Consider the following 26,359-nt stretch of genomic DNA (forward strand, 5'->3'; position numbering starts at 1 on the left):
GGGGAAGGGAGGAAACACTCCCACGAGTCCAAGTGGCCCAAGTGAGGTCTCAGAAATCCTGCAAACTCCACCAAAGGCAGATTCCACCTCCTTTCTTCTCCCTTTGAGCCATTAGAATTTGCCATTTCCTGGAGTTGGGGGTATGTGTGTCTGTGTGTGTGTTTCAAGATGGCTCTAGGTGGCTCCAAAGAAAAAAAGTATTTGAGCACTCCAGCCTCAGAAACCCATACGACAATCATTTCCAAAGCCTCTTCATCTATCTTGCCATGGTGGTTGCCACCACAGCTCTGAACTGTTAGCCCCACGTTACTGATGAGAAACAGACCTAAACAGAGGCAGTGCCATGCTCAAAGCCACACAGCTAGGAAAGAGCAAAGCTGGGATCCAACCCCAGGTCTGTCTGTCCATGTAGCACTCTTGACATCACCTTATACTGGGCCATGTCCAGCATGGTCCCAGGACTCAGGGAAAGGCGGTTAACAGGAGGTCCACCCAGCTGGCAGTGCACAGTAACAAATACCACCGAGGCTGCACACGCCACGCTTGGGTTCTAACAGCCTTTTCACAACATGTCCTGAGGTTAACAGATGAGTTAAATGGCTGGTCAACCCCCCACCCCCTTTTGGACAAGAATGTTCTAGATGAATCAGTGCTTGGGACATTGTTATGCCTAAGCTTTAGCTTAAATAGCCTTCAGAAAACTCAACATCTGGCAGGGACCCACCGGCTAAGTTCCATTTTTCATTAACAGAAGCTCCCAGTCAAGAGTGGGACAGCCAGCCAGATCTTTGTACAAACAGGACAGGTACTCCTGACCCTGTGGCTGTTTTGCTAAAACTGCCTAAGGCACAGGGCATGTCCAACTGTACTTCCAAAGGTTCTATTTTGTTTTCCATTTCAGCACTGAATTTTATTATTCGATTCTAAAATGGATGCACACTCATACACATCATAGAAGTAAGTGCATGAGATAAAGTCCCTCTCCTTAATGGCTGCCATGAAGTTCTTCCAGACTTTACTGTGCACATGCGAACACATATACGCACACTGGTACACAGACATACATGTATGTAAATATTTTACAATAAATAGAATATTATACTGATGACTTTGCAAATCCCTTACTTTCTACTTGAGAAACATTACAGATATCTTTCCATGTCAGGAAATCTATACAGAGTACTACATTCCTTTGAAAGTTTGCAGAATATTTGGTTATATGGATATATGTGTGTATTCGACCATTCACTGCCCACTCTTGATGGGCATTTGGGTTAATTTCAGTTTTCACTGTTACAATGAAGTCCTTACACACAGATCTCTGCACCATAGTGCAAGTGTTTCTGTACATACATTCCTAGAAGTGATATACTGGTCAAAGAAATGCCCATTTAAAACTTTAACAGGGCTGGGCATGGTGGCTCACACCTGTAATCCCAGCACTTTGGGAGGCCAAGGCGGGTGGATCACCTGAGGTCAGGAGTTCGAGGCGAGCCTTACCAATATGGTGAAACCCCGCCTCTACTAAAAACACAAATATTAGCCGGGTGTGGTGGTGTGCACCTTTAGTTCCAGCTACTCAGGAGGCTGAGAGAGGAGAATTGCTTGAACCCGGGAGGTGGAGGTTGCAGTGAACTGAGATCGCACCACTGCACTCCAGCCTGGGTGACAGAGCGAGATTCCATCTCAAAACAACAACAACAACAAAAAAAACTTTAACAGAAAATGTCAAATTACCTTCCCCAAATGTTTAGTTCAGTTCATACTCCTATGTCAAGATATATTGGGATTTCATCTTTTATTCTACAATTCTGTCTAGGCCCCCATATTAATTAACAGTGATAATGAGAAATGCAAATAAAGGTAGCCATTGTACTTTATTATTATTGTGTTTAACAATAATCCAAGGAGCCCAGATTTGTTGAGGTCTTCAATGAAACTGTCACTCTGCTAAGCTTTGTCCATGTATTACGACATTTCTTTCTAAAACAATTATCTAAGGTGGGTACTATTACAATCTCCATCTTACAGATGAGAACACTGAGGCCCAGAGAGGCGAGTTATTTGTCCAACACCACGCAGACATTAAGTGGTAAAGCTGAGATTTGAACTTAAGTAGCTTGGCTGCAGAGCCCACACTCTAACTGCCATGCTGAAGTGCTTTTACCCAAAGGACCCCTTAGCTCAGCCCCCAAAGAGGGCCAGGACCTTGTCATGACCTGTCATGGAGCGGGGTCGGGGGAGATAAGGTGGTATGCTATAACAACGAATTTTCAGGCATCCCTCCTTGAAGACTCTGGCTGAGGGAAGGAAGGAGCTAAGGGACACCCTGATTACTCCGGGTTAGGCAGGTCTCTTGTCTGGAGACGCCAGCAGATTCTTTAAGGGATGAGAAGAGTTGTGGTGCTTTTGTGCACAGTTCTCCCATAAAACGGCCCTTCCCCTTCCTTTGGTCCATAAACAAGTGCCAAACAATTTGAGAGAAAATACTCCTGAAGTCAGGGTCTCCAGGGAGTGAAGTGGCTACTGGAAAGCATTGGGCCCACTTCCCCCAAGTGTGGGTAGTCATGGGAAGTCTAAGGGTCTTTTCTTCTCCCCTTCATCCCTTTCTGAAGAAGTAAAAATGAACAACCCTGGAGATGGCGGTGGGGGCCTTCTGTCTGTGGAAATGCCGGGCAATGAACCAGCGGTACTTACTAAGAGGATTCAGCTGGTGACTCACATGGCAGTCCTTGGTGGGTACCAGGTGAGTGGCCCCCACACAAGCTGGATATGAGGCTGTTAAATTCAGACTTGAACTTAACAAAAAACCCAAAGTTCCAAGAATTCAAAATATGTGCCATCTCTGTGGACGTAGCCTAAATCAAAACAGTGTCGACAGGTGCTGTGATTGGCTTGTCCTCGGATGGTTGCATGGGGGTGCTGCTCAGGTGTGGGGCGGGGCCTCCATTTGCCTCCTGGCCATTCACTCACGCCTGGTTAAGCTTCGAGGTGTGAGCTGTGGCCAAGGACCTGGGATTTTTTTCATAGTGTGAAGCCTGTTGACTCAGGAGGAAATCAGGAGCTAGACCAGAGTATCCAAGGGAACTTTCAGTGATGATGGAAATGCTCTACCCCTGATCCATTCAGTATGGCAGCCAACAGCCACATGTGGCTACTGAGCCCTTGAAATGTGGCTAGTGTAACCAAGAAGCTAATTTTTAAATTATATTTAATTTTAATTCATTTAAATGTAAATAGCCACACACGGCTAGCGGATACCATATTGAACAACACAGATGTAGACTCTGGTTCCAACTGACCATGCCAGTCCTACCAGCCTTCTTCTTGAGGCCAGCTGCAGTGCCAGAAATATGGCTGAGTTGGAAGCATTCTTAGGGCCCTAACACAGGAACTGGGCTAGGCTGGGCCCTGGAATAGATGGGGAGATTCTTAGGTCTGGTCTACCTGAAGGAAGAAAAATATCCCATTCTTAGGTCTAATGACAAAGAAGGTCAAAAAGCCACAGTGTCCCATGAGTTTCTCTACTATCATCTCATAGCCCAGTGCATACTCCCTGGTCAACAGCCTAGGTGCCTTGTAATTCCTGAGCTAGAGGAACCTTCCAGATCATCTTGTCCAACTACATCTTTTCAGAGGTGAGATACAGCAAGAATGCGATAGACTTGGATCTTGACTCCAGAAGTCCAGACTGCTCATTGACAGCCCTGTCCTCACACCCGGGTTAAGACTCAGTATGCAGCCCTGCTCAGACGTGTGCCCCTAAGATCTCCAGCACAGGATCTCGCTGCCAATTTTAACCAATTTAGCTCATAAGACAACTGTCAGCTCCAGAGTCAATGGCTCCCTTCTGTGACTTAGACTTAGGCGAAGACCCTGGGTTGTAGCTTGCCGAAACACACAGTCTCTAAGAGTTCCTGCATGTCTTTGAGCCTCTGTTTCTTCATCTGTAAAATGAGCTGATAATGCTTACCTGTGGCTGTTCCAAAGATTAAATAAGTAATATAGGGTAATTGCTTAGGATACAATAAGGGTCAGTCCACATACTTCCTTGCCCCTCTCTGGTCATCAATCCATCGCCTTCCAGCAGAGACTTGCTGTATCAGGACTCTGGCGTGAACCCACCCCCTCCCTAATCTTTGCCCCTCCAATGCTGCACACCCCATGTCTCCCCAAGCATGGAGGTACCTGGCAGGTTGAAGTTCTTCTGCTGCCGTGTGCACTGCGGGGAAGGGTGTAGGGGAGAAGGCGGCGTGGCACTAGGAGGGAGAGGGGGTGCTGGCGAGGAGGGCGTAGAGGACGTCGTGGAGGAGGGGTTGCTGCTGGAGTCTGGCTGGTAAGGGACAGGGATGTGGTCCTGCAGAGAGAAAACAGGGTAGGAGTCAGGGACAGGCAGGGAAGCAGAGACACAGCAGAAAGAGTGGGCTGAGCAGGAGAGGCCCCCACCCCAGCCCCTGCAACAACTCTTGCCCTTTTCTCAGCCACCAGATCCTGAAGCAAAGTCCCTCCTGCTTCATCAGCCCCGCTGGGCTGCATCCAGCTGTGGAAGGAACAGCCTCTGCAGTCGAATTCCTGTCCACTGCTTGGACCCCAGAGTGAAAGGTGACCGTGTAATGAAAACGACACAGGTGACAGCCACTCACCCTGTGCCTCTTTGATTCTGATAAACCCCATGCAGAGGTGTCCAGAGCACCCCTCCCAAACCAACACCTCTCCTCCCAAGTGTTTATTAAAGAATCAACAGTCTGACAGCTCCAGAGAGAATGTGAGAGGGAGCCCTCAGCATCTTAGCTCGGGTCACAGCTGGAACCAGCACTGCCTCTCTTCATGCCAGACCAGCTCAAAAACAAGGAGAGAGAAAGAATCCATGTGTGCATTTTCGGAATGGCCTGCTGGGGTGGACTTAGGAGCACAGTAGTGGGTTGAACGGCGTCCCACAAAAGACGTCCACCCAGGACCTCTGAATCTGATCTTATTTAAACTAAGGGTCTTTGCAGACATAATTTAAGGTAAGGATCCCGAGATGAGATCATCCCGGATTCGGGTGAGTCCCAGATCCAATGACAAATATCCTAAATCCAATGACAAATATCCGAATCATCCTGGATTCAGGTGAGTCCTAAATCCAATGAGACACATGGAGAGGGAAGTCACATGAAGATGGAGGGAGAGATTGGAGTGATGCAGACACAAGCCAAGGGTTGCTGGAGCCACCAGAGACTGGGAGAGAGGCATGGAACAGATTGTCCTTCAGAGCCTCCAGAAGGCAACCCTGCTGGCATCTTGACATTGAATTTCTGGCCTCTAGAACTGTCTGAGAATAAATTTCTGTTGTTTCAGCCACCCAGTTTATATTCTTTTGTTACAGCAGCACCAGAAAATTATTAGTATCAGCAGGATCCGGAGTCAGGAAAACCTGGACTCAAAGTCCACAGCCACCTCTTTTCTATGCATCCTGGGCAAAATGCCTAATCTTTCCATTCCTCAGTTTTGTCCTCTGTAAAATGGGAATAATGAAAACATTAAGTGCACAGGGCTGCATGAAGATTAAATGATGTGGAAGAATGGGAGGGAGGGAGGCAGGCAGGGAGGAACAGTAGCTGATATAGAGGCATGGGAGGCAGGGAGGCAGGCAGGGAGGAACAGTAGCTGTATGTATTTGCAGGCATGTTCTCCTGGAAAGTGATAGATTGGTGCTGCCTGAAGCTTGAAAAGCATTTCACCTCTTCGGGACTTTTTGCTTTCACCAGATGGCAAGAGATGAGCAAAAGCAGCAAACCTCCACATGACATAAAAGGGATTCCTGCCTCTCAAAGCCAGTAGAGCTAAGTATTCCCAGGGGAGGCTTCATCTGTTCACCCACAGGACCGTGGTCACTTGATCCCTCCATTACTCAGAGGTCCACTACTCATGTGGACCAGGTACCCAAAGATGCTTTAGTGTGGTCAACAGGTAGGCTTATCTGCCAACTCCAAGAATAGGTGTGTGAACACCCAATAGCAAAGGAGGTCAAGGGCAGAAGGGGAAATGGACATTCTCTGTCTACTCAGGCTTACTGGGTGTCCAGCCAGGTTGTACATTTCACCCTCCCAAAGCGTACTCTACTGCCACTAGATCCACACTGCTTCTGGGTCAGTGAGTCTCTCTTTATCCCATTTTGTTTGTTTGTTTGTTTTTTTTAGATGTGGTCTCATTCTGTGGCCTGGGCTGGAGGGTAATGGCATGATCACGGCTCACTGTAGCCTCAGCCTCCTGGGTTCAAGCAATTCTCTCATCTCAGCTTCCTGAGTAGCTGGGACCATAAACATGAACCACCACGCCCAGCTTTAAAACACTGTTTTTTTTGTAGACACAGGGTCCCACTATGGTGCCTAGGCTGGTTTCAAACTCTTGGGCTCATATGATCTGACCCTCCCACCTCGGCCTCCCAAAGTGCTGGGATTACAGGTGTGGGTCAATGCGCTCGAACTCCTTATCTTTAACATGGGCTAAGAACATCCACCTTGTAGGTCTGTTGTGAATTTTAACGAGTTATGTATGTACCTACCTCCTTTGTATTCAGTAGAGGTGCTTTATCATCAATAAATGGTAGCCATTATGTTAATGATAATATGTTTCTATAATTAAACTTTTTATTTTGAGATCATTGTGGATTCACATGTAGTTGTAAGAAGAGAGAGATCTTATGTTTCCTTTGCTCAGTTTTCTCCACTGATAACATCTTATGAAACTATAGTACAACATCACAGCCCAGATACTGAACTGATACAGTCAAGATACAGAACAGATCCATCAAAACCAAGATCCCTCATGTTGCCCATTAACAGCCATACCCATTTCCTGCTCTCTCCTCACCTTCCTCCCCCCATATTTAACCCCTGGCACCTCTAATCTATTCTCCACATCTGTCCAGTATAATAAACACTAGTTGTATGTGGGATTTTTTTTTTTTTTTTTTTTTTTTTTTTTGAGATAGAGTCTTGCTACATTACCCAGGCTGGTCTCAAACTCCTGGGCTCAAGCAATCCCACTGCCTCAACCTCAATCCCAAGTAGCTGGGATTAGAGTTGTACACCCTGGTGCCCAGCTCTATTCTCAGTTTCTATAATTTTATCATTTCACTGTTTTATAAATTGAATCATACAGTATGTAACCTTTTCAGACTGCATTTTTTCACTCAGAATAATTATAAATTCATCCAAGTTGTTGCATGTATTAATAGTTTCTTCCTTTTGATTGCTGAGTTTCTTCCTTTTGATTGTTGAGTAGTACTCTATGATATGGATATATCAGAGTTTGTGTAACCATTTACCCACTGAAGGACATGTAAGTTGTTTTCTATTTTTCACTATTGTGGATAAAGCTGCTATAAACATTTATTTACAGGATTTATGTGAACATATGTTTTTATTTCTCTGGAATAAATGCTCAGAAGTGTAGTTTCTGGATAATATAGTAATAACATGTTTAGTGTTAAAAGGAAATGCAAAAACTGTTCTCTAGAGTGGCTGCTCCATTTTATACCAGCAATGTAGGAATGACTGATTTTCTCTGCATCTTAGCCAGTGTTTGGTGTTGTCACTATTTGTTATTTTAGCCTTTCTAATTGGAGTGTAGTGATATCTCATTGTGCTTTAATTTGCATTTCCTAATAGCTAAGATATTGAACATCTTTTCATGTGCTTACTTGCCATCTGTATACCCACTTTGGTCTTGATGACTGTATCTATATAAGAAGTCTTGAGATCAGGTAGACTGATTCCTCTCACTTCATTATTTTTCAAAAGAATAAAGCTATTGCAGATATTCTAGTTCCTTTGTCTTTTCACATAACTTTTAGAATAATCATGTCTTTACTTATAAAAAATAATGTTTCTGGGATCTTGATATAAGTTGTGCTAAACCTATGTATGAATTTTGAGGAGAACTGACTTCTTAACTATGTTGAATCTTCCAATCCATGAACATGGTGTGGGTATCAGTTTCCTAGAGCTGTTGTAACAAAGTACTATAAACCGAGTGGGTTAAAACAACAGAAATTTATTCTCTTACAATTTTGGAGGCCAAAAGTCCCAAGTCAAAGTATTGGCAAGGCCGTGTCTCAGGATCCCTCTGAGACTTTAGGTAGAATCCTTGTTTGCCTCTTCCTACCTTCTGGTGGTGGCCAGCAATCCTTGTCATTACTTGGATTGCAGCTGCATCACTCTAATCTCTGCCTTTGTTGTCACATGGTGCTCTCCTTGTGTGTCTCTGTCTCTCTTCTCCTCTTCTTATAAGGCCGAAAGTCATATTGGATTAAGGAACCATCCTTCCAGTACACCCTCATCTAAACTTGATTATATCTGCAAAGTTCCTATTTCCAAAGATCACATTCACAGGTCCTGGAGGTTACGACTTTAGCACATCCTTGTGGGGAATACAGTCAGACCCACAGTGGTATCTGTCTCCGTTTCTTTTGATCTGTGTTTCCTTTCACCAGCATTTTGTAGTTTTCAGCGTACAAGCCCTATACATGTTTTATCAGATATACACCAAAGTGTTTCCATTTTGTTCAGCAATTGTAGATGGCATGTTTCTAATTTAGTTTCCATATGTTAATTGCTAGTATATAGTAAATATAACTGATTTGGGCCAGGCACGGTGGCTCGCGCCTGTAATCCCAGCACTTTGGGAGGCTGAGATGGGCAGATCACAAGGTCAGGAGTTCAAGACCAGCCTGGCCAATATAGTCAAACCCCATCTCTACAAAAAATACAAAAATTAGCCAGGTGCGGTGGCACACACCTGTAGTCCCAGCTACTTGGGAGGCTGAGGCAGAAGAATCGCTTGAACCTGGGAGGCAGAGGTTGCAGTGAGCTGAGATCATACCACTGCACTCCAATCTGGGTGACAGAGCGAGACTCCATCTCAAAAAAAAAAAAAAAAAAAGAAATATAACCAATATGTATTGATCGTGTATTCTGTGACCTTGCTGAATTCACTAATTAGTTCTAAGAACTTTTTAAAAAATATGTTCTTTGGGATTTTTGTATTTTCTTTGGGATTCTCTACATAGATGATGATGTCATTTGCAAATAAGGACATTTTTATTTCCCCCTTTCCTATCTGCACGTCTTGTTTCCTTTTCTTGCCTTAATGCATTGGCCAGAACTTCCAGCACTGTGTTGAATAAGAATGGTGAGAGTGGATGTCCTAGCTTGTTCCCAGTTGTAGAGGAAAACATTCAGTTTTTCATCACTAAGTATAATGTTAGCTGTAGTATTATTTTAGGCGCTTTTATCAAGTTGAGGAATTTCCTCATTTTTACTTTTCTGGTTTCTTTTACCATGAATGGTTGTTGAATTTTGTCAAACAATTTTTTGTATCAATTGATATAACCATGTTAGTTTTTATTCTTAGCTTGTTAATATGGTGAATTATGTTAATTGATTTTTCAGATATTGAACCAGTCTGTTATCCCTGGAATAAACTCCACTTGTATATATTGCTGACCTCTATTTTCTAAATATTTTGTTAAGAATTTACGCATCTATATTAATGAAGAATATTAGTCTGTAGTTTTCCTTTTCTGTACTTTGGCTTTCGAATCAGGGTAATATTGGCATATATCATGAATTGGAAAGTATATTCTTCTATTTTTTGGAAGAGATTGTGTACAGTTGGTGTTAATTCTTCTTTAGACATTTGGTAGTATTCTCCGGTGACACCATCTGGAGATTTCTTTTTTCGGAGTAAGATAGTTTTAAAATTACAAATTCAGTTTCCTTAATGTTTACAGGGCTATGCAAATTATACATTTCATATTGGGTGAGTTGTGGAAGTTTGTGATTTTCAAGAAATTGGCTTATTTCATTGAAGCTAAAAAATGTATATGTGTAGCATTGTTTGTATATTCTCTTTTTGTCCATTTGATGATTGCAGAGTCTGTAGAGATGTCCTCTCTCATTCCTGATAATTGTAATCAGAGTTTTCTCTTTGTTGGTCATGCTACAGGTTTGTCAATTTCATTTTTAATTTCTGTTTTATTTTTCCTGCCTTCCTGTGAGTTAAACATTTTTTAGAGTTTCATCTTGACATAGCTAGAGTATTTTTGAGTGTATCTCTTCGTATAGCTTTTTAAATGGCTGCTGTAGGTACTATATTATATATGCATAACTTATTGCAGTCTACTGGTGTTGACATTTTACTAGTTTGAGTGAAATGTTTATGTCCTTACCCTCCCCCTTTAATAATTGTCTTAAATATTTCCTGTACATATATATAGAACCACATCAGAAAGTGTTATAATTTTTGCTTCAACTCTCAAGCATAATTTAGAAAATTTAAGAAGAGAAGGTATATGTACTATTGTATCTACTAGTATTTGTACACTTCTTATTGTTTCCTGATTTTCCAAGGTTCTTTATTACTTCTTTTCTGTTTAGAAAATACTTTTCAGTTATTCTTTCAGGGTAGATATACTTATCACAAATAGTTTTCCTTCATCTGATAATGTCTTGATTTCTCTTTCATTTTTGAAGAACATTTTCACTACGCATGGAATTCTGAATTGAAAACTTTTCTTTCAGCACGTAAAAAAATGCTGTGCCACTTTCTTCTGGCCTCCATGGATTCTGATGAGAAATTTGTTGTCATTTGAATGGTTTCTCCCATAGGTAAAGTATTGTTCCTCTGTTGTTGCTTTCAAGATGCTTTTGTCTGTCTTCAGTTTTCAGAAGTTTGACATGACATATCTTAGCATGGATTTCTTTGAGTTGATCTTCTTTGGTGTTTTCTGAGATTCTTTAATCTGTAAGTTTATGTCTTTTGCCCAGTTTGGGAAGTTTTCAACCATCATGTCTTTAAGAACATTTTCAGCTCTGTCCTCTTTCTCCTCTTCTCTCTTTCCAGGACACCAATGACACCAATGTTAGATTTTTTATTATAATCCCCAAGGGTCCTTGCTACTCTGCTCAGGCCATTTTCTCTCTGTTACTCAGACTGTGTAATGTCTATCACTCTATCTTAAAGTTCACAAATTCTTTCCTCTGCCCCATCCATCTTGTTATTGAGTCCATCTACTGAATTTTTTATCTGGTTATTATATTTTCTAATTGTATGTTCTAAATTTTCTAAATGCTTCTTTTTATCTTCCGATTCTTTGCTGACACTTTCTGTTTCTTTTCAGGGACTTCTTATGTTTTCATTAGTCTCAAGAATGTTCATAATTGCTTATTGAAGTATTTTTATAATGAATGCTTTAAAAGTGTCATCAGATAATTCTAAAATCCCAGTCATCTCAGCATTGGCTTCTATTGATTGTCTTTCTTTTTCTATTCAGCTTGAGATCTTTCTGCTGCTTGCTACGACAAGTAATTTTCAATTGAAGCGTGAACACATGAGTATTATGTTGTGAGACTCTGGATCTTATTTAAACCTCTTGTTTTTGCTGGATTCCTGTGATATTGCTCTGCAGAGAAAGGTGAGGTACTGCCTTGCTATTGCCAGGGATGGGTAGAAGTCTAAGTTCTCCATTCAGCTTCTGTTAGCCCCTGAAGAGGGGAGGAGTTTCTCATTATTGCTGGGCAGAGGTAGAAATCCAGCTCCCCCATAGACCTTCGCTGATACCACTCTTGCTGGGAGGGGTAAGAATGCTAAAAAGCAGGGAGCAGACTTGTTAATGATGGTGGTGGTAAAAGCTCTGACTCTTCACTAGGTCTTCTCGAATCCTCCCTCAGCAGGTGTGGGAAGGAGTGCTGCATGATTGCTGGATAAGGGGGGTGTTCACTCCCACCAGCAGGGATGACAGTCCCTATTCAGCCTTCTCTAACATCAGCCTGGCAGAAGAATTGGGATGCTAGGGTTCAGTGTGACAAGGATGGGAGTCTAGATTTCCTACTTGATCTTTGCTGTTATGGGTGGGTACGGCAACAGATTTTTCTGTGGTGTTTGGCTGTGGCGTTTGGTTGGTTATTGGGTAAAAGCTTTCTTGCTAAGCTGTCCCTTTCCTGGGCCTTCAACTAGATGGGGCAGGCTTTTGTTGGGGCTTTTATTGTTTTTAACCCATTGACACATCCAGGTTGCCAGCTTCTTCAGTTCTAAGTCTGGGATACATGAAGCTAAAAGAAGTCTCAGACGGCCAGGCACGGTGGCTCATGCCTGTAATCCCAGCACTTTGGGAGGCCAAGGCAGGTGGATCACAAGGTCAGGAGTTCAAGACCAGCCTGGCCAACATAGTGAAACCCTGTCTCTACTAAAAATACAAAAAAAAGTTAGTCAGGTGTGGTGGCAGGTGCCTGTAGTCCCAGCTACTTGGGAGGCTGAGGCAGGACAATCGCTCAAACCTGGGAGGCAGAGGTTGCAGTACGCCAAGATCGCGCCACTGCACTCCAGCCTGGGTGACAGAGTGAGACTACATCTAAAAAAAAAAAAAAAAAAGAGGTCTCAGGGAACTCGCCACGGTGTCATTGCTTGGGTCCCTAGCTGGTCTGCCTCCTTCTTGCCCTCTTTCAGAGTGGTCTTATGTTTATTTTATATACAATGTCCATTATTTTTAGCTGTACAGTTGACCCTTGAACAACACAGGTTTGCATTGCACTGGTCCACTTATAAGTGAATTTTCTTCCACCTCTGCCACTTCTGAGGTAGCAAGACCAACCCTTCCCCTTCCTCCTTTTCCTCAGCCTACTCAACATGAAGATGACAAGGATGAAGAAGACCTTTATGGTGATCTGTTTCCACTTAATGAATAGTAAACATATATTTTCTTCCTTATAATTTTCTTAGTAACATTTTCTTTTATTTAGCTTACTTTATTGTAAGAATATAACATATAAGACATAGAACATACAAAATACATGTTAATAAACTCTGTGTTATTGGTAAGGCTTCTGATCAACAGTGGGCTATTAGTAGTTACGTTTTTGGGGCATCAACAGTTATACGTGGATTTACAACTGTGGGGGTGGGGTTGGCATCCCTCACCCCCATATTGTTCAAGGGTCCACTGTACTTAGTGGGAGGAATACGGAAAAGTAAAATTACTCCATCTTCCTGGAAGCAGAGTAACTAATATTGTTAGTTCATTTAATCCTAGCAGCAAACCTGCAAGTTAGGTGTTATCTCTGGAGGGAGAAACTAAACTCATTCCAGAGTCTCCAAGAGGAGTGAGACTCAACTATGATTGTGTAGACAGAGAAATGAATATTGGTCCCATGGACAATTAACATTCCCAAGCTATAGAATTTTCCTTGGAATAACAGATCTCCCCAGTTTGATCTCTGATCCCGTGTGGGAGAAATAAATGTGAGTCCCAGTAGAAGGCAGGGGATATCTGACCACTTGGACATAGTCTTACTATTCTAGGCAAGACTGTGCTCTAGTTCATTCTAACCACCTGCCAGGCAAGACTACCTTGAAAGTAACTCTGATCCAGCATTAGTAGAAAGGCATCAGGAAGCCTTCTCACTCTATCTTATCTAACGGTAATTGCATTTCCATAACAATGGACATATTGGTGTAAGGAATAATACGTCAGTGACATGTGGAGCAAAGATTTATCATTTATGACTATGATATAGAGAGAAGCTCCCACTCAGCCCAGGGGGCAGGTGAGGTTTTTCAAGGAAGTTGGGGGCCAATTATATTATACGAGGAAAAGAAAGGCATCTACCCACCCTCCCAAGCCTTGCTCTTTGAACTTGCTGGCAAATTTCAAGAAGTTTCCATAGATGCTCTGCAAAAAGATGGTCACTGTCTAACTTAAAAAATAAAAACATATAGGTTTGTGCTTCTGCATGGACATTTGTCAGCTTATCTGTCTCATCCTCTAGACTAGGCACTCCTTGAGAACAGGGAATATGTTATATGCATCAGCACTTAGCAATGTGCCAGTCACACAGTCACATGGTGGCCACTACTCAATAAATGTGTGCTGGATGAAGGAAAAAAGAAAGGAAGAAATGAAAAGAGGAAGGGTTGTATGGATGAAAAGGAGAGACGGATAGAGGAGGATCTATTTCCTCCCACTAGACTGTTACTTATTCATCTTGGAATCTGCAAAACTAAGCAAGAAACAAAAACAGAGGAGGTAACTAATCAATGTTATATGAATGAATGAATGAATGAATTAAGCAATTGAAAGGAAGAAAGGATAGAGGGAAAGAGGGAGAGAGGGAGAGAAAATTGTCTTTATGGTGGAAGGATGTATCTCTACCTCTTTGAGGACAGACTCATTAATACATATGGTACTTACTTCTCCTGGCAGAATTGTTACAACAGGAGGGAAAATATCTTCTGCAGGTCAAACTCAGATCTGTGTCTGAATAGGACCAGCAGCTGGCGGTTGTGTTCCATCAGAAGGAAACGTATTAAACTCTACCAGATCATGCACGGAAAGGCTAATGGCATAATTCCTCTTTCTGAACACAGATGAGAGCTGGAAACATCCATCAGAGACCATCCAGTCCAACCACTTCATTCTGTAGGAGGGGATGCTGAGACTCTAAGGTGGGAGGAATGGCCTCCTGGAGTCCATACAGACCATTAGTGGCCCAGGTCCCAAGTCCTGGCCCAGAAGCAGAAACACAAGATTGTGCCAAGTAATAAGAAATTCACATCTGACTCTGGAACTCAAATAGAAGCATGTTCATCACCCAGGTTTCCACTTCACTCAGCTAAGCACTGATTTGGACATGGTGGTGATGGTCACTGTTCTCCCATGGAAACTTTCTAAGGAAACTGTCCTCACCCTCCAACCCAACAGCCTTTGTTCAATGGACTGTCCTAAACAGACACACCTGTCTTGTGACCTCCATAGCCCACTCCCAACACAGGACCATAGGCCAGAGCATAATGGCAGCTGACCAGTGACCTATAATATGGGATAGAATGATGAGATACGCCATTAGGAATAAGAGCATTAGGAGCAAAGGCTGAGATAAGATGAGGTTCAAAGAGAACAGGGGAGCCACAACAGGCCAGAAAACAAAGAAGCCAAAGGTCATAAGGAGTAGGAACTATATGGAGGCAGAAGCAATGATAAAGGAAAGAAAGACAAAAGTAGAAGATGAAGAAACCAGCCAACAGTAACAACACATCAGAGCAGACCCACAAAGAGTAGCTGAGTCAGGGACATGATGGAAGACCAAAATAATGGCCCATGGGCTTACTTTGGGTCCAAGGAGCTGGATTGAGCTCAAGACTGTCCTCCATGTCTAGTTTCATAAGGTCCAGATCCTAAATGATGATTTCCCTTTCTCTGAATTGCCCCATGTCCACCCTTTACAAAAGACAACTCATTTTGCAGAGCCAGCCTAGGCAGGTCTCTGTACCTTGCAACCAACCAACAAAAGTAAGCCAGCATGCAGGCACTTCAAACAGCTTGAATACAGCACGCAGAGATTCAGCCTCTGCCACTACTGCAGATGGTAGTTTTGATGCCTTGATGTGGAAGTACAAGGGTTGTAGACTGGTCCCATAAGGAATTGGCAGATGCTACTGCTGCTGCTTCTCCTCCTTCCCCCTCCTCCATGCTCCTCGTCCACCCCACTCTGTCTTCCTCTTCTTCCTCCTTCTTTCTCCTTCTCTTCCTCTTCCTGCTTCCTTTCCTCCTCCTTCCCCCTTCCTGTTCCTCCTGCCTCTTCCTTCTCCTGTTTCTCTGTCTTCGTCATCATCAAGCTACTTCCATGCCCTGAGTACTCAGCATTGGACCAAAATCCTTTATACATATCATACATCGAATCCTGTCTGCAACCCCAATAATACCTCCTATTATGTCTATTTTACATAAAGGAAAACTAAGGCAGACAGATCTTGAGATAACTGGCCCACAATCACACAGCAAGTTAAAGAGCTGAGTTGCAAGCCCAGACTTCCTGACTCCAAAATCTACACTCTAACCACTGTGCTAGGTGAAAAAGTAGGGCCTTTGTGAACTGGATTGACTGAACTAGACAGGAGACAAGACAAAGAGCAGTGAAAAAAAATCTTCAGACCAAATTGGCTCAGAAACTTATTGCACTAACCACGTCATTGCCTGACAAGAAGAATCTGTGTGAAGCCAGCAAGAAGGGAAAGAGGGGAAAAAATAACCCAGCCCTATGATAGATCCTGTCCACCTTCATGTCAAAGCTGCTTTCTTAATAGAGGCTAATTTATTTCCCTTATCAAATTCTCCTGCTGGCAGACAAGTAGAACAATGTCACAGTCACTGATCTATCTGACCTGTGTTTCAGTTTCATCTGACACCAAGAGGCTCATGGTGCCTATAAAGCCAGAGAGAAAGGTCTCAAGGTGGTTCTGAGCTCCTCACCCCTCAAAATGTCACAAAGGAAAGAATGGGTTCTAAGGGATGCACAGTTACTATAGTTCCCAGAAGCCTTGCTATTTGAACTTACTCAGCCCTCCCAGCAGTGGGGATCCCCTCTCCTAAAGACCTGTGTCTCTTGTGAATAACAAAGGAAAAGTGGACCCAGCCTGACGTTTTGATCAAAGGCCCCTAAATTTAAGCTGATAATAATAGCTAGAATCTCCTGGATATTAACTGTGGGCCAGTAAGTACACTGAGTGCATTTAAATGTTGATTATTGAATTCCATCCTCATAACAACTGTCTGAGGTTGGTGTTCTTATTGCCTGCCATGGGCAGTTTAAAATATGACTACAAATCTGTGGACTCTTCCCACTATGAGTTGAGGTCTGTGTTTCTTCCCTTTGAATCTGAGCAGGCTTGTGACTGCTTCCATCAGTAAAGTGCAGCAGAAGTGACACTGTCAAAGTTCCACCTGTTTGCTAATTCAGTTGCTCTTTGAGCCATGAGCTGCCATGTAAGAAGCCCAACTACCCTGAGGCAGCCATATTGTGAGGACACCCAAGCATTACAGCAAGTCCATATACAGGTGCTCTAGTTGACAACTCTGCTGAACCCATGCTTCGACTCAACCCAGCCCAGACACCAGACATGGAGTGAAAGAGCCTCTGAATCAGGGGTCAAAAAACCTTTTCTGTAAGGATTCTGACAGTAAATAATTTAGGCTTTGCAGGCCATGCAGTTTCTGTCATGACTACCCAACTCTGACATTATAGCACAAAAGCAGCCACAGAAATATGGGTATGACTGTGTTTCAATAAAATTTTATTTACGAAAGTAGGTGGTGGGCTGGATTTGGCCTGTAGGCCACAGTTTGTCAATCCCTGTTTTAGATGACTCCAGCCTTTATCTGTGTGAGTCTTCCCAGTTGATTCCCATCATGGAGCAGAGACAAACCACTCCCTCTGCTCTCTGTCCTAATTCCTGACCTACAGATTCTGTGAGTATAATAAAAGGATGATTGTCATATGCCACTAAGTTTGGGTAGTTTGTTGTGCTGCAGTAGATAACTGGAACACCCCCATTTTACATACAGGAAAACTGAGACTTGGAGAGATTAAGTTACTTGCTCAGTCTCACAGCTAATAAGCAGAGGAAGCCCTGGCTGGCTGCCAGGTTTGCCTGATTCCAGAAGCCAGCTTCACTCAACTGCTGAAATGATGCCACAAGGAGCCAGATGGTAAACGACTTCTACATAAAAATGGCGGGGGAGATAGCTCAAGAGTAAAGGGACACATGAGCTTTGTGGGGAGACATGGAAGGAGAGGTCGGAGATAGAGGAGGGACCAAATGATGCACGGCCTTTCAGGCTGCAGTAGAGTCTGATTTGTTTTCTAGATGCAATCGAAAGCTATTGGATGGTTTTTAAGCAGGGCATGGCATCATTCAAATTGCATTCATTAAGTATCACTCTGGCTGATGTGTGGGAAATGCATTGGGAAGGGGGCAATCCTCTCTCTGTGCGTTGCCAATGAATAGTGACTCGGCTATCACGATGTTCCTCTAGGACCTGAACACAGGTCAGTGCCCTCCTGATCCTTGGGCTAATGCGCTTTTTCCACTGATACAGTTTGGATATTTGTCTCCTCCAAATCTCATGTTGAAATTTGAACCCAATGTTGGAGGTAGGGCCTAGTGGGAGGTGCTTGGGTCACAGGGGTGGATCCCTCATGAAGAGTTCGGTCTCTCTTTTTTTTTTTTTTTTTTTTTTTTTTGCAGTAATGAGTGAGTTCTCACCCTATTAATTCCTGCTAGAGCTGGCTGTTTAAAAGAGCCTGGCACCTCTCTCCCCTTGCCTTCCCTCCCCTCCCTCCCCTCTTCTCCCCGCACCTCCCCTCTTCTCTCTCCCTCTCTCTCTCTCCCTCTCCCTCTCCCTCCTTCTCTCTCTCACACACACGTTTCCTTCCTTCCTTTCGCCTTGTGATGCCTGCTTCCCTTCACTGTCCAACATGAGTAGAAGCAGCCTGTGGCTTCCCCAGAAGCAGATGCTGGTGTCAGGCTTCTTGTACAGACTGCAGAACTGTCAGCCAAATAAACATTTTTCTTTATAAATTACCCAGCCTCAGATATTCCTTTATAGCAGTGCAAATGGACTAAGACATCTATCTTCGACATAATGCATGAAAGCTTTGAGATGCTTGGGAAATCACCTGCTGGTGTGTGCAACCTTTGCTTCCTACTGTGAGGCTGGGCATACCCCTGGGATAGATTTAGTACAGTCCCATCAGCAGATCAAATAAAGGATATGGAAATCATGCCAGAAATTTCTGGGCCACAACTGAAAGAAAGATGCACAGAGGGGCCCAGTGCTGACCTCTGTCTGAGGGTAGAAGCCAACCAAATTGCCTGTTGCTCAGAGCTCAGGGCCCCAAAGAAAACCCACCCATCCAGCTTCTACCAGAAGCTCAGAAATAGACCCCTATTCCTTGGAGGTCTGATCCGACAGATGTGTCAGAAAGCCCAGAACCATCTGCAAAGTTGGTCCTGGAAGATGGTGTTATAGTGTGGCAGGGTCGCCACCCAAATCTCATCTTGAATTGTAGCTCCCACCATTCCCACATGTCATGCGAGGGACCCAGTGGGAGGTAATTGAATCACGGGGCCTGGTCTTTCCTGTGCAATTCTCGTGATAGGGAATAAGCCTCACAAGATCTGATGGCTTTATAGAGGGGAGTTTCCCTGCATAAGCCGTCTCTTGTCTGCCATCATATAAGATGTGCCTTTCACCTTCCGCCATGATTGTGAGGCCTCCCTAGTCACACAGAACTGTGAGACCATTAAACCTCTTTTTCTTCATCAATTACCCAGTCTCAGGTATGTCTTTATCAGCAGCATGACACAGACTAATACAGATGGCAAAACCTGTCACAGAGCAAAGCAAGTGAGGTCTGGACCACTAACGAAACTCCTTTTAAGTCTCTCCTCCCATCCATTGTGCCTTCCTGGACACCCTCATCCATTCTCATTCCGACATGGCCTCTCTCTAAATTAGATTTCTGGCACACAAACCTCTCCACTGATTGCTGGATGTCCCTCAAGCTTTACTCAACACAAACATCACAGAATTAGGGAAGCTGAGACGGGTTGGGAGGGAGTGCCATACTTCCAGATCAACCCTTCCACCCTCCTACCCCCTCACCCAGCAGTGCCAGCTCCACATGCCCAGACCCAGCGGAAGCCCAGCCTTACCTTGTTGATTTTGTTGGTTTTGGGGAGCGTCTGACTGATGTGCAGGTCTGAATACCGAGGTGGCTTCCGTAGAGGGTTGTTGATGTCACATGGAACGGACTCTGTCCGGACTAACCTTGCTGGATCCGTAGGGGTAAAAACATTGATTTGGGAATTTAAGTATCACTTTGTCTTTGGTTATGCCAGGAGAGCATAGCTCAGATCCCACCTCTTAGGCCCAGCTTCCAGACTGGAGGACAATTCACTAAAAGTGATCATCGTTCTGTGGTGGGATCAGGGTATTCTCTGTGGTTTGCAACATATTTCTGTTGTCCATATATGACTTTTGACAATTAAGATGATAATAATAAAACTAAAGCTATCAGGGTTTTAAAAATACCATAATTGTTTCATATTGGCAGACTCAAAATTCATTTTAAATACACGAGATTCCTGATTTCTCAGGGCCTGTGATGAGTGGAAAAGCTCATCACGGTGCCCTGTCCCTAACTTTCTAACCTCTGTGTTAGGATCATCTTTCATTACTTTTGGGATTTCTCAGGCCTAAGCAGCCTGCCGCACATTGAAACACTTTGTTCTAAACAACCCTGGATCCCTGAAGGAAAGACAGCTGTTCCAGGAAGCTAGGCACATAGTAGATGCTAAATAAATGCTTCCTGATCCAAATCATGTCGCCCAAACCCCTCTCCCTTCTGTTATTTCTATTACTCACAGGAGAACACAGTAAGGGACAAAAATGAGAAGGTCAAAATCAAATCTGATGCCTGGTATTGTTACTTGTTAGCTGTTTTTTGTTTTTTGTTTTTATTGCAGTGGTGAGGGGAGGGTGTTGGTTGAGAAGTTTAAGCTCTGGATTGACCCAGGGATTTCATTTCTCTGCTTAGCCTGAGCTGCCATCACCATGGAAACTGACTATATTTTCAACTTCCAACCAACAGAGAGAAAAAGCAAGAAGCTGGTGGATTTCTGCAAAGTTCAGTTTGCTCTGCATGTACAGACACCTGCCACCCTTGAACAAAAGGAGGCATGGCCTTGAGGGTGGGTGGGAGGGAGCCCTTCTTCAAACGTCAGCCTTTGAGAGCCATCACCTTCCAACAGGCTGGTTCTGTCCATATGGGAATCAGCTGCTAGCAGAACCTTTTACAGAGGAGAATTTGGTGGGAGGCAATTTTTCCAATGAGGCTGACCCAAGGCAGGGTCTCAAGAGAGGTGAGAATTCAAACTTTAAAATAGCCTTATTGAGTGTATACAGTTATTCAAGGAACAGATGGCTCTCAATTAAGGATGTGGGGTGGGAAGGGTAAGAGAAAGGAGCTGAAGACTTTGCCTTCACTTGCAATTTTCTGTGTTTTTGGAGATAAACAATGCAAAGATCATTGAAAGTTGGCTTTGGGACACATCACAGTGCTTTCAGCAGCAATTTGCCTCCTTCTTTAAGTTTCCCTTGGGTTCATTCTGAATTAGGGCAGATTCCCAGGAATATGTACTGACCAAGGCCAGGGGACATGGGAGTGGGAAAGTGGGAGGACAGGGAAGGAGGACTCCATGTCCGATTAGCAAGTTGCTGTACTCTAAAGTTGCTCCCTGGTGATTTGAAGGCTCTATCCATCCTATAGATGAGGGGTTTGAAGGGAGGTGACCAGCATGAGTTTAAAAGATTTTAATAAACTGCTTACATTTAAAAATAAGCATATGGGCCAGGCACAGTGGCTCACACCTGTAATCCCAGCACTTTGGGAGGCCGAGGCGGGTGGATCACTGGAGCTCAGGAGACTGAGATCATTCTGGCCAACATGGTGAAACCCCGCCTCTACTAAAAATACAAAAATTAGCCGGGCGAGGTGGCGTGTGCCTGTAATCCCAGCTACTCAGGAGGCTGAGGCAGGAGAATCGCTTGAACCCGGGAGGCAGAGGTTGCAGCGAGCCGAGATTGCACCACTGCACTCCATCCTGGGTGACAGAGCGAGACTCCGTCTCAAAAAACACTGAGTAAATAAAAAATAAGCATATGGCACACAAAATTCTCTATTTGGGCTTTTGTTGGAAATGTCAGAAATGCTGGCAATGTAGGTCCACATGGCTGGAGTGGCTGGCTACCCTCTCTAGATGGCACTTGGGTTTTCCAGTGTCCTACAGCCCCATCTGGCCAACTTCTCTCATTTAGGACATCTACTTGGCCCTCGTAGGCATCTCAGTTTATGTCTGACTCCTGCTCCAGAGAGTGCTTCTCCACTTTAAGGTGCATGGGAATTCCCTGCAGATCCTGTTTAAAATGCAGATTCTCATTCAGTAGGTCTGGGATGGAGCCATAAATCATGCATTTCTTTTCTTTTCTTTTTTTTTTTTTTTTTTTTTGAGATGGAGTGTCACTCTGTTGCCCAGGCTGGAGTGCAGTAGCATGATCTCAGCTCACTGCAAGCTCCACCTCCCAGGTTCATGCCATTTTCCTGCCTCAGCCTCCTGAGTAGCTGGGACTACAGGTGTCTGCCACTACACCCGGCTAATTTTTTGTATTTTTTTTTTTTTTTTTTTTTTTTAGCAGAGATGGGGTTTCACCATGTTGGCCAGGATGGTCTTGATCTCCTGACCTCATGATCCGCCTGCCTCGGCCTCCCAAAGTGCTGGGATTATAGGTGTGAGCCACCGCGCCCGGCCTCACAAGTCGTGCATTTCTAACAAGCTCCCAGGCGATCCTAATGCTGCTGGTCCATGGACAACGCTTTGAATAGCAAGGATCTGGCCTATGGTGTGCAGTAGAACTTTCTGCAATTAATAAAATGTTCTATATTTGTACCAGTATAAGCCCTTGAAATGTGGCTGGTGTGACTGAGTAATTAAATTTGTGTTTTTATTTGATTTTAATTAATCTAAATTTAAATAGTCAACTGTAGCTAGTAGCTACTGTATTGGGCAGCACAGGTCCAGAAAGTCCCTCAGGGATAAATTTCAATATGGATAATGGAGTTTGGGGGTGATCATCCCATTGGGCAAGGATCAGGGGAACTATTTTGAAAGTTGTATTATAAGAGTTCCCAAGACAGTGTCCCTTATAAGTAAGTCCTTGGCAGTCAGGGAAAAGCCTTTCCTTTCAGCCAGATTTGTCTTGCTTTTGCAGTGGAATCCTGGTAGTGGCTCTCCCAGGGCTGCTACTTCCTTGCCTGGATAGGTTGGCTCGAACACTCCTAGGGCCCCAGGAGACAGGACACAGATGGCCCAATCCAACAGGCCCAAGACGTACCCCTCCTCATGCCTACTTTTGCAAGGCCAATTGATTAAATCTAGCGAACACACAATGGAAAAACACCCAGCCAGTGCTCTTTTTGGTGGGAAGAAAAGCAATGGGATTGGTAAACAGAAGAGGCTAGAAGTTAGGACAGGAGGCAGGATGAGAGAGCAGGGGTTAAGTGGGGAGACAAAAGGGGCTAAAGTGTCTGAGGGACCAGTAGAGGGGCAAGAAATAGAGAGAAGAGGCATAGGGGAGGATAAAGGAGACAGATGCCAGGAAGAATGGTGTTAGAGAGGAAGAAACCATGTGGGGAACTAGGTGGGGATCAGGAGGTATTCAGAACCAACCCGAGTGGGACAGCTATGTGCGGGACCTGCAGGAGCCCCACCTCACCCCTACCCCTAGGGCAGTAAGTGTTAAATACTTACCTCCTCGGTGGATGATCAGAAGATGACAGGGTGGGGCTTCTTTGGTGCATTTGTTGTGGCACTTTAACCTGAGAAAGATAAAGAGAGAGAAAGATGGATAGGTGAATGGCTGAGTGAGTGGACAGGTGGGTGGGTGGATGGATGGATGGATGGATGGATGGACGGATGGATGGATGGGTGGATGGGTGGATGAGTGGATGAATGGATGGGTAGATGGATGGGGGATAGATGGGTGAGTAGATGAATGGGTGAATGGATTCACGGATGGATGGATGGGTAGTTGGATGCATAAATTGGTAGATGGATGGATGCATGGCTGGGTGGATGAATGGGTGGATAGATTAACAGGTGGCTGAACAGATGGATGGATGGTAGATGGATGAGTGGATGAATAGATGGATAAATGGGTACGTGGATGGACGGGTGGGTGGATGAGTGGGTGGATAGATGGGTAGATAGATGAATAGATGAATGGATGGGAGATGAATGAACAGATAGATTGATGGCTGATGTGTGGATAGATGGATAGATGGGGAAGTGAATAGATAAATAAATGGATAGATGGGTGGGTGGGTGGGTGGATGGATGGATGGATGGTGGATGGGTAGGTAGATGGATAGGTGGATAGATAGGATGCCCCCAGTGGTCTGGAAAGCTCTGGGTGCTGTGGATACTAAGATGTGAGATGAGATGGGGCAGCTCCTGCAAAGGCATATCCTTAGCAAACCAGGAAATTAACTCTGGAGACAGGCTTCTAGTATCCTACTCTCTCAGGTCAGTCTTGGGTGGTCCAACAGTGGATGGCAGCTGTTTTATTAGCATTGCCCACATGGACTTCATGTTTTAAAAAAATATCAAATATCATGCTTTTCCCATTAGCCTGTATCCATGATCATCATCACAATTCTTCTCATCATCTTCCATTTACTTGAAGACTCATTTTATACTATGTCATTTAATCTTTATAACAATCTCACAAAATGGGCATTATTATCATTCCCATTTCACAGATGGAAAAACTGAGATTAACTGACTTGCCCTGACAGAAAACCCGGGTCAGTGGTCCCAAAGGTGGCCGCTCATTTTTCTTAAAGCCTCAAGCTGTAGGACACATTCAACCAGGGCTTCCAATTATAATGAAATCAGTGCCAGGTATTAAGTTTTAGAGGCATAAAGTTGAAGAATTTAGAATGAAAATGTCTTCCTTTGAGAGGAGCCAAAGAGGACACCTTGTTCTTTCCCCTCAAGTTGCCTGACTTCACAAGGATAATAAAAATCACAAATTACTGCAGCCTGGCTTTGTCCTTTTCTTTTAGAGTTTTATGTCAATAGGATAGATACACCCAGTGGAAGATGCCATAAGTGCCCCATTCATATCCCCTTGAATTCTCTTACCATTTTGCACATACCAGCCTAACTTCCAGCAGCCAACATGTTTGCCAGATGGTGGCCCTCAGGCTGCTTGGAGATTTAGTATGAAAATAGACACAAATACTAAACTCAGAAGTAGGAACTTTACAGTTGCCCCCTACTCTCTTCCTGATTTGACAGTTCTCTTTAAAATAATGGTTTGAATATGCAGGCACAGACTCAACATTGATTCCTCCAATTAGTCTAGTTCAGTGGTTCTGAAAGTAGCGTCCTCAGAACAGCAGCATAAGCACCACCTGGGAACTTTTCTGGGGCCCCACGGCAGACCTGCTGAACCAGCACTCGGAGGCTAGGCTGTAGCAGGCAGCACTCTGGGTCTGAACGAGCCCTCTAGTTGAATCGGATGCATGCTCAGGTGAGAACCACCAGCCTAGCTGATTGTTTTGGAATATTTGTGCACAATTCCCCAGGTTTTCTCTTGTTTGGTCTTTCATGGTCCTGATGGGGCTCTGAATTCCTCTCTGAAAAAGTTAGATCTGGGACTACCAAGAGTGCAGCAGGGGAGCAAAGAGGGACATGGGCAATATGAGACAATGCTGAATCACAGGGTGAGACATAAGTCCCTCTCCAATTCTCTTTCAATCTGATGGCACCAGAGAGAAGGTGTCTCCAACACGTGTTATGTCCAGTCCCGGATTTCGACAGGTAGCAGTATCCACAGGGAGTTTTATCAATGGATTTTTCCATTTGAAAATTTATTTTTTCCAGGTTGCCTTATGAGATGGTTTGAGTATTTGTCCCTTCCAAGTCTCATGTTGAAACATGACCTCCAAGTTGGAAGTGGACCTAGTGGAAGGTGTTTGGGTCATGAGGGTGGATCCTTCACAAATGGCTTCGTGCCTTCCCTATGGTAATGAGTGAGTTCTCACTCTGTTAAAGACCCTGAGATCTGATTGTTTAGAGGAGCCTGGCACTTCCTTCTATCTCTCTTGCTACCTCTCTCGCCATGTGACACCCCTGCTCCCCCTTCTCCTTCTGCTACGAGACCTTACCAGAAGCCAAGAAGATGCCGGTGCCATATTTTTACAGCCTGCAGAACCATGAGCCAAATAAACTTTTCTTTATAAATTACCCAGCCTCAGGTATTCCTTTATAGCAATGCATAACAGACTAACACACCTTATATTAATGGCAAGTGATGTTGATTTTTCATTTATGATAATGAGATATATTTTCATCTTTCAATAAATTTAAGTTTAAAAAGGCCATAAATAGAAAATAAGTAAAAATAGTAGAGCGGATATGTAATTATGATAAAATCATGACAGAGTGTTAGACAAATGTCTGAGTTAGACTGGGAAAAGCTGACTTAGACATTTTGGAATCTACAAAAAGAGGACACAGCTCTTGGCACCAGAAAGTCTAAGATGGTTGAAAAACATTTGGAACTGCTGTTGGTCATGAAGGACATAAAAACGGTAGGGCACTGAAAATAACAAGAACTAACATGTATGATGTGTCAGGTAATATCCTAAGTGCTTTACATCATTCATTTAATCCTCGTAACAGCCCTAAGAAGTAGCAACCATTGTTAGTCCCATTTTACAGAGTGAGAAACTCAGGCTCATCAAATTTGGATAACTTACCTAAGGTCAAATAGCCAGTAAGAGACAGAGGTCCCAAGCCCAACTTTTAACCACGATGCTAGATGCCCTCACAACTTGCACACTTTTTGCTTTATCATTTTGGGTGTAGGTGTGGGTAAAGCAGAAAGTTCCCGGGAGCTATGACTACCTGA

General features: G+C 43.9%; 1 protein-coding gene across 1 annotated transcript in view; it reads right to left on the minus strand.

The window, feature by feature from the left end:
• KSR2 (kinase suppressor of ras 2) overlaps positions 1 to 26,359 on the minus strand; it is a 515,890-nt gene that overhangs the window by 82,727 nt on the left and 406,804 nt on the right. The window contains exons 8-10 of the mRNA XM_008004868.3: positions 23,191 to 23,258; positions 19,537 to 19,655; positions 4,189 to 4,357 (exon numbers count right to left, since the gene is read on the minus strand). Of these exons, the coding sequence (XP_008003059.1) occupies positions 4,189 to 4,357; positions 19,537 to 19,655; positions 23,191 to 23,258 (356 nt within the window). The remainder of the gene's footprint in view (positions 1 to 4,188; positions 4,358 to 19,536; positions 19,656 to 23,190; positions 23,259 to 26,359) is intronic.

This window comes from Chlorocebus sabaeus, chromosome 11, assembly GCF_047675955.1.
Source record: "Chlorocebus sabaeus isolate Y175 chromosome 11, mChlSab1.0.hap1, whole genome shotgun sequence".
NCBI classification, from domain to species: Eukaryota; Metazoa; Chordata; class Mammalia; order Primates; family Cercopithecidae; genus Chlorocebus; species Chlorocebus sabaeus.